The sequence below is a fragment of the Carassius gibelio genome, chromosome B10, assembly GCF_023724105.1.
Source record: "Carassius gibelio isolate Cgi1373 ecotype wild population from Czech Republic chromosome B10, carGib1.2-hapl.c, whole genome shotgun sequence".
Taxonomy (NCBI): domain Eukaryota; kingdom Metazoa; phylum Chordata; class Actinopteri; order Cypriniformes; family Cyprinidae; genus Carassius; species Carassius gibelio.
Window position 1 is genome coordinate 20,435,834 of NC_068405.1, and position 16,528 is coordinate 20,452,361.

At 36.6% G+C, this 16,528-nt stretch overlaps 1 protein-coding gene across 8 annotated transcripts in view; it reads left to right on the forward strand.

Annotated features, from left to right (window-relative positions):
* gramd1ba (GRAM domain containing 1Ba) overlaps window positions 1-16,528 on the forward strand; it is a 42,961-nt gene that overhangs the window by 21,828 nt on the left and 4,605 nt on the right. For 6 of the 8 annotated variants that reach the window (XM_052566614.1, XM_052566619.1, XM_052566620.1 and 3 more), the window contains 17 exons: window positions 3,215-3,431; window positions 5,589-5,609; window positions 8,414-8,498; window positions 8,685-8,788; window positions 8,950-9,045; window positions 9,120-9,200; window positions 9,293-9,408; window positions 10,916-11,093; window positions 11,268-11,460; window positions 11,563-11,709; window positions 11,811-11,929; window positions 12,043-12,185; window positions 12,277-12,380; window positions 13,825-14,028; window positions 15,475-15,565; window positions 16,131-16,238; window positions 16,352-16,472. In XM_052566614.1, the coding sequence (XP_052422574.1) occupies window positions 3,215-3,431; window positions 5,589-5,609; window positions 8,414-8,498; window positions 8,685-8,788; window positions 8,950-9,045; window positions 9,120-9,200; window positions 9,293-9,408; window positions 10,916-11,093; window positions 11,268-11,460; window positions 11,563-11,709; window positions 11,811-11,929; window positions 12,043-12,185; window positions 12,277-12,380; window positions 13,825-14,028; window positions 15,475-15,565; window positions 16,131-16,238; window positions 16,352-16,472 (2,128 nt within the window). The remainder of the gene's footprint in view (window positions 1-3,214; window positions 3,432-5,588; window positions 5,610-8,413; window positions 8,499-8,684; window positions 8,789-8,949; window positions 9,046-9,119; window positions 9,201-9,292; window positions 9,409-10,915; window positions 11,094-11,267; window positions 11,461-11,562; window positions 11,710-11,810; window positions 11,930-12,042; window positions 12,186-12,276; window positions 12,381-13,824; window positions 14,029-15,474; window positions 15,566-16,130; window positions 16,239-16,351; window positions 16,473-16,528) is intronic. The other 2 variants (XM_052566615.1, XM_052566618.1) reach the window with 1 other exon arrangement.

Here is a 16,528-nt window from a genome sequence, read left to right on the forward strand (position 1 = left end):
GAAGATGAGTACCAAGAAAGTTCAATGTAAAGGCGATTATAAAATTATGATATTCCTATTAATTATGTGGTGTGTTTTCATTATGCTGTGTGTATTCATTTTTATTTTAATTATTTTAGTTTAGTTCAACTAAATGGAAATGAGAAGTGGCCTTTTCATCTAGATGAAATATGTTTTTTTTTTTTTTTTTTTAGTATTATAGTTAATTTTTCTTTTCTTTTAGGAAATATTTTTTTTATGGTTTTAGTTTTAGGTAAGTATAGTAATTCTGGTGTGTAGTATTTTTGAATTTATCAGTAAGTTATCAGTAGATATTTAATATTTAATTATGCATGCTTGTTTAGCATGTTTTTACATTTGACATGTTTTGCTTTTATCTAAATATCACAGTTTTAAGACTGTACATTATAAGGTTTGGATGCTCTTTTTCATTTATGGCACCCTGAAGTGATTTATTTTAGTATTTAGACTACTTATTTAGATTTTTATTATGGAATTTAAAACTGCAACATAGCAGTTCATTTTCCAGAGCTGTGCTTCCCATCCTCACTTTGTAAATTGAATGCAATGATGTAAAAGAAAACATTTAAGCAGCTGATCTAACAGATTCCTGACAGCATGACAGAGGTAGATCTATTCAACGGTCATTTAAACCCAATGTTTCTGTGAAGGTTTCATCTGCAGTGATTTATTCACTGTTAGAACCTTCTAAACGTGGACTTGTGTTCTGGGAGGTAATGGCTCCTAGAGTGCTTGAGTGTTGCTGCATGGGCAAAATCACAAGTGCATTAGGTGGATATCATGAACCCAGAGAGGTTGTGAGGTGTTTATCTACTCGCTCTCTCTCTCTCTTTATCTGTCTTTTGTCACACTGTTTGTTTTTCCAGACGGGCAGCTCTTAGCTCAGGTACAGAACATTAGTAATTAAGAAAGAGCTTGGTGCCCTTTCAAGGGTTGCTACCTTCAATACAGAGAAATAAGGGACGCCTGGGGGGTGGACACCCCTCGGGGCCACGATGACCACAGGTCCGATGACGTGCCAGTGGTGGTTAATCACAACTTAAAACATGTTTTCATAAAAATAGGAATTGCTAATGAACTTTAGTAACTGTATAAGGTGGCGTGGCAAAAAACACAGATTTTTGATAAAATATTTGTCATTGTTTGCAGACAGTAACACCATCCAAACAGTGAAACCACATAATAAATAACCGATCTATAAACATTTCTAAATTCATGTGAAACACACAATTGTTTATTATTATTATTATTATTGGTAATTTACTCTATTTTATATAATCTATTGTTAATTCTACAGTAGCCTATTGGAGAATGCAATCGTTTAAATTAGTTACGTTGTTTATTTGCTTCACTTAGGCACTATATTTTTATTATTAAATATATCTATCTGATCGCTTATTAAAATAATGCTTATGTGTCTCACTGTACACCTTAACCGTAATAAACAAATCGGTAATACTTTAAAATAAGGTTAATTAGTTAACTACATAAATTAACATTAACTAATAATGATCTGCACTTATACAGCAATTGTTCATCTTTGTTCATGTTAATTTCCACATTTAATAATACTTTATTAAAATCTTGTTAATACTAGTTAATGCACTGAACTAACATGAACAAACAATGAACAGCTTTATTTCTATTAACTACCATTAACAAAGATTAATAAATACTGTAACAAATATATTTACTCATTGTTAGTTCATGTTAGTTAATAAACTAATGTTGAATAAATAAACCTTACTGTAAAGTGTATGAATATTGTTCTCCCGAGGCATGCTGTCGCACATCTGACAAGCCACCGCGCGGAACAGAGAACACTCGCCGACAAATTGTTGATCTTGATACTCATTTCCGCTGACACTTTCCAGCCAAGCATTTGATTCCTCCCGCACTCGTCGATACTTTTGCATCCGCTTTCTTTCCAGCGCTTGATGCGGGGGGTGGGTGGATGTGGAGGGTATCTGGAGAGCCTCCGCCATTCTTTCAAATCGACTCTCTGCCAAGGGACCCGCCCCCCCTCTGACTCTGATTGGCCGTGAACCTGAAACAAACCAATCAATCTAACGATAGCAGCGAATATTACCCAATCAGGTGCAGAATAGGATGAGTCTTCACAGAATGCCGGTTGGATGATCTGCATGAGATGCTGCATTGAAGACAACTCTGAAAATACGGGACAAACCCCGTCCCATATTGATTCAAAACGGGACGCGCTATTTTATTCTCAAATACGGGACCATTATAGGGGCAACCCTACCCCTTTCTGATGGACAGATGAAGGGCTGACAGCAGGAAGATGGAGGATTGCTGCACAGATGGAGTGCTTCTCCATTTGACTGAAAAAAGCTTTTCATTTCCACATCATCTTGACCTTTGTAAGCAAATTCTGAGATTCTGTGTGTTTGAGGTCAGCTAGTGAGTGATGGTTTTTCCCAGAATATAACTTTATTGTCTGGAGGTTGCTCTTCATTAGCCTAAGAATTAATGGAGTTCTCAGTTATGCTTTATTTTAAGTATCAATTTTGCATGAAATGTTTCTCCGAAAACCCCTTTAAGGAAATAAAAGAGGCAATAACAAAATGAACATGCGCAGTATGACTCTGTTCATGAAGACTCAGTTCTTCCTTTCTTCTCAGTTTTGTGCTTCAGAAAGATTATCAGATGTTTAGTTCTGTGTATTTTGACCAATATTGTTTTTTCTGATCTAAAAAACACCTTATGAATGTGCATTCATAATTTCTTCAACAGATAATGTGATATTATCAGTGATGTGTACGTTCCTAGCAGAACTGCGTGCTGTGTTTTTGGTCAGAGTTGTGAGATGTCAGTCTGAATGCATTCCTAGAAGCTGACAGGGCAGAGGTGAGAGGCCAGTGAGTGGCCTCATGGGAAAATGTTTGTTTTAGTGGTTGACTTCTGTTGTTTTTAAAGTGAGCAAGTGGCTTTGGATTAACCTGAACCTAACTTTTTTTTAGAAACCTTTTGCATTTTCACATTTTCATAAAGACATTTAGTTTATTAAGCGTTTTGCTGGTTTAAAGAAAACTTCCTTTGACACATGAGCACTGCAAATCAGTGTGTCTGGAACCTGTGAGCTTAAAGTGTCCGGCCATCATCAAACAGACATTTGTATTCCTTTGGAAATACAGAATCAGTTTTTTACTGGATATTGTTCTTGTTTCTGTAGCACTGCCAGTAACTCGAACCGCAGCTCGCCGGCCTGCTCACCCGTCCTGCGTAAACGCTCGCGCTCCCCAACGCCCCAGAGTCCAGAGGGAGAGAACATGGTGGAAAAGAGCTCCGATCATTCCTCTGATAAATCCCCATCCACCCCAGAACAAGCCGTCCAGCGCACCTACAGCCAGTCGCTTCACACCACCCGCCCCGGAGGGAAAAACTCCAAGGTAAACGTGTGATTGTACTTCCTGTACTTCCACTCTCTCCGTTTTCATATACTGCATGCCTTGCACAGTAATTGCTACTGTGGGATTAAATTCTGTATCAGTTTTTAAACTCAATTCTGAGTCACATTATAAAATTGCAGATGATTTATACTCATAAAGATGATTTTCCATGTGTTCTTATATGATAACAATGTTGCCAGTTTAGCTTTCCAGTAAACTGACTTCAAAACCCAGTGAGCTGCCAACCTAGAAAAAAATGTAGGTGTCATATTTTAGCAGCATATTCACTGTGGATAAGGCACATGTGCCACATATATGTTTATAATATATATATTATACTTTTTTTTTTTTACTAAAATTATGAATATTAAATAAAATTATATTAAATTAAACCATATTTCCTGATAAGTTTATTTGTATAGTGTTTTGATGATACAAATCGTTGCAAAGCAACTTTACAGAAAATTCAGTTTCTACAATATTTAGTAGGAATCTATTAATTTATTCTCATTCTGTGTATTTTTTTTTTCAGATGTATCATTATGAAAACCTAAATACAAGAAAGTCTTCTAAAGATTTTAGACCATCTACAAATGTAAAATCTACAATTAAAATGCTATGGTTGCTGCATATGTCTGTAAGAAAAAAAATGCAGTTCTTTTTTTTTTAGCTATTATTATTATTTTTAGCTAAATAAATACTGTTTATTTAGTTCTAACAAGTCAGTTTTTCCTCAAAATTAACACAAAAAAATGTATTCATAATCTCTGCACAGGAGAGACTTGGTGTTGTTGCCAAACAAAAGAAAATGTATCGGCATCAGCTGTCCGCCAAAATGATTTTAAAATTATCGGCACATCAGATTTCCAATATCATGCATCCCAAATATATTTTTGAACTCAAAAGGTTGAGTTCTCCTTTTCAAGAAGAAGAAAATATTTTACAAAAAAATGTTTCACAAAAGAAATACCTGTCAAAAAAATTAGGGACATTTCCTTCCTGTCTGAAGTCACAATCGTTGCATAATCATTTCATATTCATCAGCAGCTCCTCATGTACAGGAGTTAATCACAGAACATCTCTTTGCTATGTGGAGAAGCTTCGCTACCCAACAGTGTTTTTTTTTTTTTTTTCTCTGCACTTATTCATTGTTTTATTTTTGTTTGTTTTCTGATATCTGTTCTTCCTCTCATGCATGCTAGTCACACAAGAGACTGTCTAAAGTAAGCATCACTCTTTTCTGCTCTTCTGCCTGTGAGCCATCCCATTATGCTCTGCTTCACCTGTCTGTGCTAAGTTACCCTAGGACATGCTAAGCAAACCCTGTGCGAAACTAGCTACTGTAGTAATGCCAAGTTGAATGTTATGAATTGTGTCTGATAAACTGTAAAAAAAATGTAACCTTGACAACAATCTGTACTGATGCAGCATCACACCAAAGCAGTTTTCAGTTTCCGATCCCATATAGAGATGCATTACTCATGTCACAGAGGCAGAAAAACAAATATATTAGTAAAACATCTCACACCTGACCTCTAACTCTTGATGAACTTTCTCTCCAGTATGACAGACTAAACCTGATTAAAGTAAGAAATCAATATCTGTGCCTTTGAGTCCTGCCCTGTCCTGTGAGAAGAATCCGCAGTAGAGAACTGTAGAGTCCCAAAGCTCTTCTGTCTCCATTCTGCTGTTGTTTGGAGTCAGAGAAAGAGAGTTTTGCAGAGACTTCTCTTAGGTCTTTATATTTGTGTATATGTAACATAAAACTGTATCATAAAACTGCCCTGCTAAGACACATTTGACATAGATGTGGTTTTGTAGAGAAGTCCTTTATACGTTTTGCACCATTTGAAAGAAAAGCTTTGGATTAGTGTAAAGACTGTCCTCTTGTGGTAGCTTTGTGTATGAGAAATGTGATACATGCACTGATGAAATCAATCCCATACACGACAGAGCTGTCCCATAATCCCTTGTTTTATGGTATACTCAAATCAATTGCTTGTATACCTGTGCTGATCAATCATTTTTGATAGATAGATAGACTAAGTACATAGTCTAATATAAATGGTTGTATATTCCCTTAAAAACTCACTCTAATGTTTGTATGTTCCTCTCTCGTTTCTTTCAACATCAAAATCTGATTCTTCAAACTCACAGAAGAGTCAAAGCTGGTATAACGTAAGTCTGTTTTTTATTCTTCATTATGTTTTGCTTAAATCAGTGATTTTTGATGAATGTTGTGATGTGTATGATACTGGGGTAATGGATGCTGTTTTTCTTTATTTGAATACTATTCTGTTGCTCGTCCACAAGGCTTTATATGTTGTAGGATGATGAGAATCATGTGAATCTGGGAGCTTGTCGGCTCACAGTGTTGTCTGAGTTAAACTGCTTTCACGGACATCTCTTGTTGGAAATGATTACCTCTTTCTTCTGTAGGGATGGATGTTTGACCTGACATAATTTTATAAGTGCCTTTATGATGTTTTGTCAATGTGTTGTGGTCGGTCATAACCTCTGGGCCATCTCGAACCCCATGATCTGCACTTGATTCAGTTGAACTGACCGCATTTTGACAAGTGCATGGATGATGGATCAAATTTATGCCCTTTGGTTACAAGACCAGTCTGAATGGGCATGATGCTTCTGCATGTCTCTGTAAACTGAAGAAAACAGGATGCGTGGACACCAGCATCTGTGTGAAGATAACTGTGCCTGTTTATAAAGATCAGCAGGAAACAAAGATGCTGGGCTTCTCTCCAAGTGTGAACTTTTTTTTTTTGTGCTCATTTTTGTTTTTCCTGGGTGGACAGACAACCACAAGCTGTAAGATGTCTGCTGTAAAAACTTTTCAGATGTCCATTTCAAATGCATTTTCACCACAGGACGGTAAATATTCACATCCTGTGTGGTTGCAAGGAGGGTCAAGTCATTTTTATTTGTGTAATGCATCAAAGCAGCTTTACAGAAAATGCATTAGTCCTAAAAACCACAAAGAAAAACTGTGGCAGTAGAAAAAACCCATGTTAAGCCAGCAGAAGGAAGACCTTGGGAATAACCGGACTCATCTTCAATGACCACACTTGGTTAATTTCCATTACTTTGCTCATATTTACTGATATTGACCCAGACTTGATATTGGGCATCAAGTGACAATCCAACATAGTACCAAAATAGTTCAATAAGGGACTTTCTTAGAGGTTCTAGATGCTTAACTTGAGTCTGGACTGAAGGAGAGGCCAGAAAAAGAGATGATTGACCCATTTGGCATCCCCTCTAAACGTCCCCCTTCCTCCAGCGCAGGAAGTTAACTACAGTTTGTTCACCCCGTGTTAGTGCGAGTATGAGGGAGAGAAGGAAGACTGAGGCATTGTCCTTGGCCGTGCCTCTACTCTAACACCATGAAATGACTTGTGCACAATGGAGGCTTCTGTGATTCTCTCTCAATAGTCCTAGGAGAAGCATATAAATCTCACATCTCTTCGATCATGAGTGAGAAAAATGGACAGCCTGAAGCAATGAGCTTTCTACATCTGACACAGCTCCAATCTCTGGCATTCTATTGGCCAGCTGGCTTTCTTAGCTCCTCCCCCTCCCTGTTTCTCACACACGAACGTTCCCTCAGCCCCCTCCCACTCCTCTTGGCAGAATTGTTTTGTAGAAATTCTCAGTGAGAACTCTTTTCTGCCATTGTTAAGGGTTGCTTCAGCTTAAGTCGGTTATTCTGTGAAACTGAGAGAAAATTCACATCCTCTGGAAAGAAATTTTATCAAAATGGATTGATGAATGCATCTTGGCTTTCAAGGATATAATTTTGTCTATACAAAGTTTTGAAAGAATTTTTTTTTTCTCAAGAGAAGAGTTTTTTTAACAGGTGGTTGTTTTTTTGGGATCCTCAAGCACTTTCCAGTTTTTGTATTTGTTTAAATAGATGTTCCTCCAAAAAGAAACATTTGCATTTTGAGAGCGTCAGGTGATCAATTCCAAGGATTGAACATTGCTACCTTACCACTAACTCTTCTCTGTGTCTTGTTAAAAATTTGACTCATTTTCCTGAGGAAAACATACTCCATTTTCATTGTCAAGTGCGATGCGTGTCTCTCAATGTGTCGAGTTCTGCTGCTGTCTGAGGAAGATTGTTTGGCTGGTGTTGAGGTGGTGAGACTCATTAAACAACAGAATAAGTAATGCTAATAAGTTGCTGAGGTTACTCCGGGTCATTTCAGAGCGTGGCCTGGTGAAGCTGGACTGGAGGTCAGCACATAAGCTGCGAAGCTTTTCACCACTGTCAGGAGCTGAGACAATAATAAGTGGCAAAATCTCCACAGCTGGACAAGTGTAATGGAAGTCCTCAGTTTTGAGGCGGAGACTGATTGGCTCTATGATTGGGAGGCAGTCCAACAGCTCAAAGTGCCCCCATGTGATTGGACGAACTGGGACTTCGATTTCGAGAACTAATCAGACAGCAGAAGAGAAGAGAAGCGTCCTTTTTTTTGTCTTTGGTTATGTTCGATAATGAACATCTCACAAACTTTCAGGACAGAACTGCAGAGGGTCTGATCAGTATCTAGGTGTAGATGATGAAGTCCAGCATAAATATATTTATTCATATTTTTGGGGGGTGGTTGAGTGAACCAGGCTGTCAGTTCACAGCACAACATTTTTAAAATAAATAAATAGTATATATTTTATACAAATAAAATACAAATCTATATGTAACATCTAATTTAATTTTCATTAACTTTTAACTTTTATGTTTTTAATGTAATTTACTGTATATAATTATGGATTTTTTAAAAAATGTTATTCATTATGATTAAATGTCACCTGTATTGTAGAATGACCCTTTACAGTTTGTCTCTATCAAATGAGGACTTGTACCCTGAATGTATTGCCTGTTTTTTCTTTTGGATGTTTGTGGCTGTGTGTTTATGTGTGTTGTATATAGCTGGTCTCATTCTCTCTTTCCTCTTGTCTCTCAGGTTTTGAGCCCCACATACAAACAGCGAAATGAAGACTTCAGGAAGCTCTTTAAGCAGCTGCCCGACTCAGAGCGCCTCATTGTGGGTGAGTCTTATTTGATATTTAATAGGAATTAAATTTTTTACAACATTCATATAAGGATCCATTATTTTTTTCTAACTAGCAGTAGCCTGTTATATTTTTGGTGTGTGATTGGAAACAAGGGAAAAGTTTTATGTATGAAACAGGCTGGTATGTCTTAACCTCTGACCTGTGGCCTCATCCTGACAGACTACTCCTGTGCCCTGCAGAGAGATATCCTCCTGCAGGGTCGCCTCTACCTCTCCGAAAACTGGATCTGTTTCTATAGCAACATATTCCGCTGGGAAACGCTGGTGAGTTGATGAATTGCCCTCGTCTCAGAGGGCATCAGTCTCTCACAGCTTGATTAGCAAAGCTGTGTGAGGGACAACAAAGATCACATTTCTGCATGTTTTTGATATGTCTTTTTAGCTCTGCCAATAGAATGATAGAGTTTGTTGTCTTCTGTGTGTAGCTGACTGTGAAGTTGAAAGATGTTTGTTCCATGACGAAAGAGAAGACGGCTAGACTCATCCCCAATGCCATCCAGCTGTGCACAGACAGTGAAAAGGTGAACACAGGCCTCTGACTTCTACATATCACCAGTAGTGTACCAACACTAAACATTTACATATTCTCCTCCAGCACTTTTTTACCTCATTCGGGGCAAGAGATCGGACATACATGATGATGTTCAGACTCTGGCAAAATGCTCTTCTGGACAAGGTTAGACAAGAAATGGAATTATATCCTATGATCTGTTGAAAGCAAATGTTTGGTGGCCATGTTCACCCAGTGCGTGTCTCGTTTTTACCTAGCCATTGTGTCCTAAAGAGCTGTGGCACTTTGTCCATCAGTGTTATGGGAATGAACTGGGTCTAACCAGTGATGATGAGGACTACGTACCTCCTGATGACGACTTCAACATCATGGGGTGAGTTTTCCCCCATCATGAATGTTCAGTCATTTAGGTGATTCATAATTTACTCACAGCTTTAAGATCCAGAGATCCAGAAAACAGACAGCTTGTAATTTTAGGGATTCCTAAATGATCATGTATGAATTATCAACACTGGAGTAGAAGACTGGAGTAATGGCTGTTCTGCTTTACACCAGAGGAACAAAAGTGTATTTGTATTTTAAATGTATTCAAATAGGAAACAGTTATTCTACATTGTAAAAATATTTTACAAAATAGCTGTTTTACTACTGTTTTACTGTCTTTTTTTTATCAAATCAAAGAAATTTGATGAGGATAAGAGCCTTGTTTATATATATATATATATATATATATATATAGTACAGACCAAAAGTTTGGAAACATTACTATTTTGAATGTTTTTGAAAGAAGTTTCTTCTGCTCATCAAGCCTGCATTTATTTGATCAAAAATACAGAAAAAAATGTAATATTGTGATATATTTTTGCAATTTAAAATAATTGTTTTTAAATTTATTATACTTTAAATTATCATTTATTTCTGTGATGCAAAGCTGAATTTTTAGGATCATTATCACATTATCCTTTAGAAATCATTCTAATATGATGATTCATTATCAAAGTTGGGAACAGTTCTGCTACTTAATATTTTTTATTATTAACATGTGATACTTTTTTAGGATGCTTTGATGAATAAAAAGTAAAAAAAAAAAAAAAAAAAAAAAGAAGCTTATGTTTTTAAAATATAAATATTTTGTAATAACAATATACACTACTGGTCAGTAATTTGGGGTCAGTAATTGTTTTTTCTTTTTTTTTATAAAATCAATACTTTTATTCAGCAAGGATGTGTTAAATTGTAAATTGTGATAGTAAAGAAAATATATTATTAGAATATATATTATTAGAAATGTTTTTTTATTTTGAATAAATGCAGTTCTTTTTAACCTTTTATTGATCAAATATATTAGACAGCAGAACTGTTTCCAACACTCATAATAAATCAGAATATTAGAATGATTTCTAAATGATCATGTGATAGACTGATGTTACATGTGACACTGAAGGCTGGAGTAATGATGCTGAAAATTCAGCTTTGCATCACAGGAATAAATGATTTTTTTAAACGTATATTCAAATAGAAAACTATTATTTTAAGTTGTAATAATATTTCACAATATTACAGTTTTTTCTGTATTTTTGATCAAACAAATGCAGCCTTGATGAGCAGAAGAAACTTCTTTCAAAAACATTAAAAAATAGTAATGCTTCCAAACTTTTGGTCTGTACTGTGTATGTATATATATATATATATATATATATATATATATATATATATATATATATATATATATATATATATATATATATATATGCCGCAAATGAATTCATTAATTTGCTGTAGACATCTTCATTTCTCCTCCACTATCCACCAGTCCATCCCATTGCTATCTGTGTGAGAGGGTCTATTCTGCTGCCCGAGCTGGTAATCTTGACCTGCAGCTGTTGCCCCTCTCCCTGGTGCAGGTACTGTGAGGAGATTCCCGCCGAAGACAACGAGACCAATGACACCTGCCCCAAAACCCCAGATGCCAAAATGGACATCAGCCCCCAGCTCCACAGGAAGGTGTTCCCCAACAGCAGTCTGAACTCCACGGACAGCACAGATGCTCCGGTCAACGTAAGCACCAGATCTCTTCACACAACACATCACTGCATTATGTGGGAATAACAGTTTGTATGACAGTAATGCTTTACCATTGCGGGCACACCGTTAGGATGGCAAACTCATGTTTTGGGTGTTTGATATTTTATTTTTGAAAAATATTCACAATCAATCTCTTTATCTATGTAGTTTGACTTGCCCCCAGTGGAGGACTTCAGTGGCTGCGTCCCAGAAGACCTCCTACCCCTGCCGTTACCTGACAACAAGCTGTCAGAGAGTAGCGGCTCCGCACATGTCCCCGTCCCCTCACCTTCCCTTGACTTCAATGACAACGAGGACCTCCCCACTGAACTCAGCGACTCCTCAGAAACACACGATGAGGGTGTGTGCGCTCTCCCATAACTGATTTTTATATCAAACAGTTTCTATATACTGTACCACGTCTGGCCTGACACACGGCCTCTTCCTGTTTCTGTGTTCGCAGAAGGGGAAGTGCAAGCCTTCCAGGAAGATCTGCATGGGAAACTGTACATTAATGAAGTGTATAAGTTCAGTGTGGATAAACTGCATGACATCCTCTTCACTGAATCGCAGTTCATGAGAGAGTTTCTGGAGCAGAGACGCTTCTCAGGTTGACCAACTCTATGTAATAGTCTTTATCCAGCTATCCGTCTGTCTGGCTGTCTGTCTGCCTATATCTGACTATTATTGATTATTATTTTTCTCTTTTAGATGTGGTCTATAACCCATGGAGGAAAGAAAACACTGGCAATAAGTCCAGAGAGATCATGTACACCATCTCCCTCTCCAACCCACTGGCTCCAAAGACGGCCACAGTCACAGAGACGCAGGTGAGCTCACCAGAGGAGACAAACAAGCCACATCCAGCACATGAGACATATTTAATGTAGTTTTGTCTTGATGATGATATGAAAAGCTATCGCTTCTTTTTTTTCCCTTCTAGACTCTGCTTAAGGCAAGTCAAGTGAGCGAGTGCTACATCATTGACGCTGAGGTGATTGCTCACGATGTCCCGTATCACGATTACTTTTACACGCTCAACCGCTACATGCTCACTAGAGTCGCCAAGAACAAGTGCCGCCTGAGGTAAAGCGTGTGCTCTATATTTATTAACTCTCTTTTTAACCCAATATATACAATGTGTAATGCTCAGTTTTTTTTCGTATGAATCTTAAAGGGTGTCAGCTGAACTACGCTACAGGAAGCAGCCTTGGGGACTGGTCAAGGGCTTCATTGAGAGAAACTTCTGGAGTGGCTTGGATGAATATTTTAGATATTTAGGTATGTTTTGGTAGAGTGGGGACTTAAAAATTTAACTAGTATTAAAATGATAAAGATAAATAATATTTATGCCAATAATGGACTATTGGAAATAAAATCTAATTTTGAATCATTAAAGGGCACCTATTATGCGTTTTTACATGGTGTTTGGACATAAAGGTGTGTTGATAGTGTGTGAGCACAACCACCCTACAATGATAAAAATCCACTCACTCTTTCTTTTTAATCCCCATTAAACCAAATTAGTTTCACTAGGCCTGCAGTTTTGATATCACAAGCCCCTTTCACACTGCCATTCTGGCAAATACAGGGGTAAAGTGTTCCGGCAATTGTTCCCGGGTCGCTAGATTTTGCCCTTTCACACTGCCAGTGATGACCCGGGATATGTGCGTGCTTTCACACACAACCCGTAAAGGTCCCGTAACGACACGTGACATCAGCGCGTGACGTGTAATGTACGGGTCGACAACGCTAGGCACGTTATACTTTCACTGAAGCAAGCAAACGATCTCTGCGTCAGCGCAGAAAGTGAGGAACTAACCGATCTCTGCTTCATTACAGTTTGCAAATATTTTTTGTCGTGAACGTTGATCTTCCTTCAAAACAGCCGGTAAAAGAGTCGCGCGATAACGTGCGTCATCACTTCGAAATGGAATTAGATCTGGCTTTTTTTCACACAGCGCTCGTCCCGGGTTCAATCCGGCAATGTTACTAGGTCCCCGACCCGGGTTCAATGTGGGAATCAATCCCGGGACGTGGTTGGTTTCACACAGAAGGCGACCCGACAATGTTCCGGCAATATGCCGGGTCCGACGTGCAGTGTGAAAGGGGCTACATTAACATCACATTGTGATAAAAGTGATAAAAAAATAAATAAAAAAATCTGTCAAATGACTGGCACACAAAAAACCTTAAAATTACAGTAAAATATCTTAATTGAATAAAGTGCAAAAACTATAATTTTACAGAAAGGTTTTACTGAAAAAAAAAACTGTTCTTTTACAGATCTTTCCTTTTTTCAATTAAGATATTTTACTGTAATTTAAATTTTTTTTAGTTTTCCCTAATCCCTAATTTTTCCCATTTCTAATGGGATTTTTTTTTTTTGAGTGAACCAAAACATCTTTTTTTTAAGACATGCCCCGAAAATGATATTTTCCAGATGTTTAATAAATTAAATAAAAGTTAATGATAAATGATTTGTGAGATATTTTTAGCTGAGACTTCACAGACACATTCTGGGAACCCCCAAGAACAATATTACCTCATATAAAAAGGCACATAATTGATGTAAATATTTTCACTTACCATATTTTACTTATAGTGTAATCAATAATAAAATAACAAAATTAAATTAAAACACATAGAACATGATAAAAAGAATAAAGATGGAAATAATAACTGTTTCTCTCTCTATTTTCTCTCTCTCTGTGTGTGTGTATAGAGCTGGAGTTGAGTAAGGTACAGCTGGTGCTATCTGAACCTCACGGACAGTCTCCCAAATCCAAAGGCCTACGCACAGCTACAGTGAGGCGGAGGAAACACCCACTGACGCACACGAGACATCAGCACCTGGACGAGGCGCTCAGTCCCGTCACCACACCTGAGGATGAGAAGAGTGTCATCCATCGCATCAAACACGTGGCAGGTGCGACATTAGCCAGATCTCTGCTAGTGTACTTGTGCATTATGGTTCAGAGATACGATGTTTCCGTATAAATATGGATTTCCGTTACTGCATGATTATTGAAATCACGCAAATGGCCTTAAGCTATTACATAAACTGCAAAAAGATTGTTTTCTTAAGCATCAGGGAAGAAATGGTCCTGAAAGTGCTGTACTAGCTCACGGCGCCATCTGCAGGACAGTTAAAAGCGTTCAAACGATTCCAAGCGCCAAATGTGAGCAGAATCAGTGCTGAAATGTGTTACTCGACCTGGTAACTTTTAATGAATGGCAGTGAGAATTTGAGATTGCTAGTGCTGTCATAAAATTTGCAATCTCTTGTGATTGTGATGAAGTTATATAATAGGTTGTAGTTTGACTCACTGTGATTCACTGTGCATTTGGGAGCACAACATTCGTCATTAGAAATGTTTATATAAATCTGTTGTTGTTTACAAAGAGAAATTTCAGTGTCACATGATCCTCCAGAAATCATTCTTATATGCTGATTTGCTGCTCAAGAAACATTTCTCATTATTATCAATGTTAAAAACAGTTTTGTTGTTTACATTCTTTTGAGGAAACAGTGATACTACTCAAACATTGGTTTAAGATCAAAAAAAGAGAGAAAATTATAATTATATTCATCTTGCATGAAAGTGATAAAAAGTGATTGAAGACATTAAAAAATATGACTATCTAATAAATGCATTAAACAATTGTATTAATATATTCGATAAATGCAAATAAATGCTGTTCATTAAACTTTCTATTTATCAAAAATAAAGTGTATCACAATTTCCACGCAAAATATGAAGCAGCAAAATTGTTAATAATAATCAGAAATGTTTTTTGAGAGTCAAATAATTTGTAATGATTTCATGTGACACTGAAAACTGGATTAAATGATGAGAAAAAAATCAGCTTTGCATCACAGAAATAACATTATTATTATATTAATATATATTATTATATTAAAATTATATATTTATTTTATTTTTAATAATATTTCACAATATTGCTTTTTTTTTTTACTTTATTTTGATCAAATAAATTCAGCCTTGATGAGCAGAAGATATTTATTTCAAAATCATTAATATTTGTAATGTTTCCAAACTTTTAGTGTTTTAATAATAATATCAATTCTATGTAGTTTACTATAATATATTATAGTACTTTATTGTAATATATTATATTATACTGTTATCATGATTATTAAATGCTGCTTTTTATTTTTTACAGAACAAAATTATTACAATATTGGATTAATCTTGTGCTAAAATATATATTTTAAATAATAAGTGCTGGGGGCGTGGCTTGTGGATGTGATTTGGGGTGTAGTCAGGTTTTCTTTCTTTTTTGTCTCTAGCTAATCACATGCCTGACTGCTGTTTTTGTGTTATTGATTATAATGTATGTGCTGCCGCAGGATCCACACAGACCAGACATATCCCTGACCACGGATCGGAAGGCCTGGCTCTCTACAGCATCTCCAAACTTCTGCTTATAATCAGCTCTGTGTGAGTATTCACAGTGAAAAAACAAATCACAGGACTTCTTTTTTCCATTCCTTTTCTCCTAAATTGCTCATTTTAGCAAATAACGTCTAACTGCAATATAAAACTGATACCTTTACATGCATCTTATTTAAAGGTTTCATGTGAAGGAAGTTTCCTGTTATTAAATATAAGAATATGACCTATACATAATATAGCATGCTATAAAAGTATAAAATAGGTCTCTTTAAAGTCTTCATTGCATGTTTCATTCAGTGTCTACTTTGGTCTAATAGTCTTCATATTGCACCCTCTGTTATATTTTTAGAAGTCTAAAAGGTTTCTTTGTTTATTTCACATTTTTTAGTGAGTGTTTAAGTAACACACTGTTGATCAGCTGGAATTCATTGCATTTTGTTGTTCTGTGGCTTCATATATTTTCTCTCTCCTGTTTTCATTGCATCCTGCAGGATTTGTGTAAGGTATTCAATGTTTTCATTTGTATGAACGTGACACTTGTTTAGCTGCTTTAGGATTTCTCCGTTGCCGTTCATGAGCTAATCTGAGTTTGTCCTCTTCTGCTCTTCAGTCTGGTGCTACTGGTATTTTTGAACATGATGCTGTTTTATAAGCTATGGATGCTGGAATACACGGCTCAGAGTTTGACCTCCTGGCAGGGTCTCAGGTCTCATGAAAGGTACAGTGACTAGACCTTTGAATGTGTTTATTTGTTCTTTTTAACAGATGGAATAAGAGGTTTTTTCAAAACTCCTACATTTTGGAATGTTTTTGGCTCTGTGTGTGTTGCAGTAAACTTCCACAGACACAGATCGAATGGGCTCAACTTTTGGAGTCTCAGCAGCGTTACCATGAAAACGAGCTGGAAAAATGGAGGGAAATAATAAAGTCATCTGTGCTGTTATTAGATGAGGTAAGTTCAAGTTTGAAAAAATGGGGAACTTTTATAACTGCATCCTGTTAATAGAG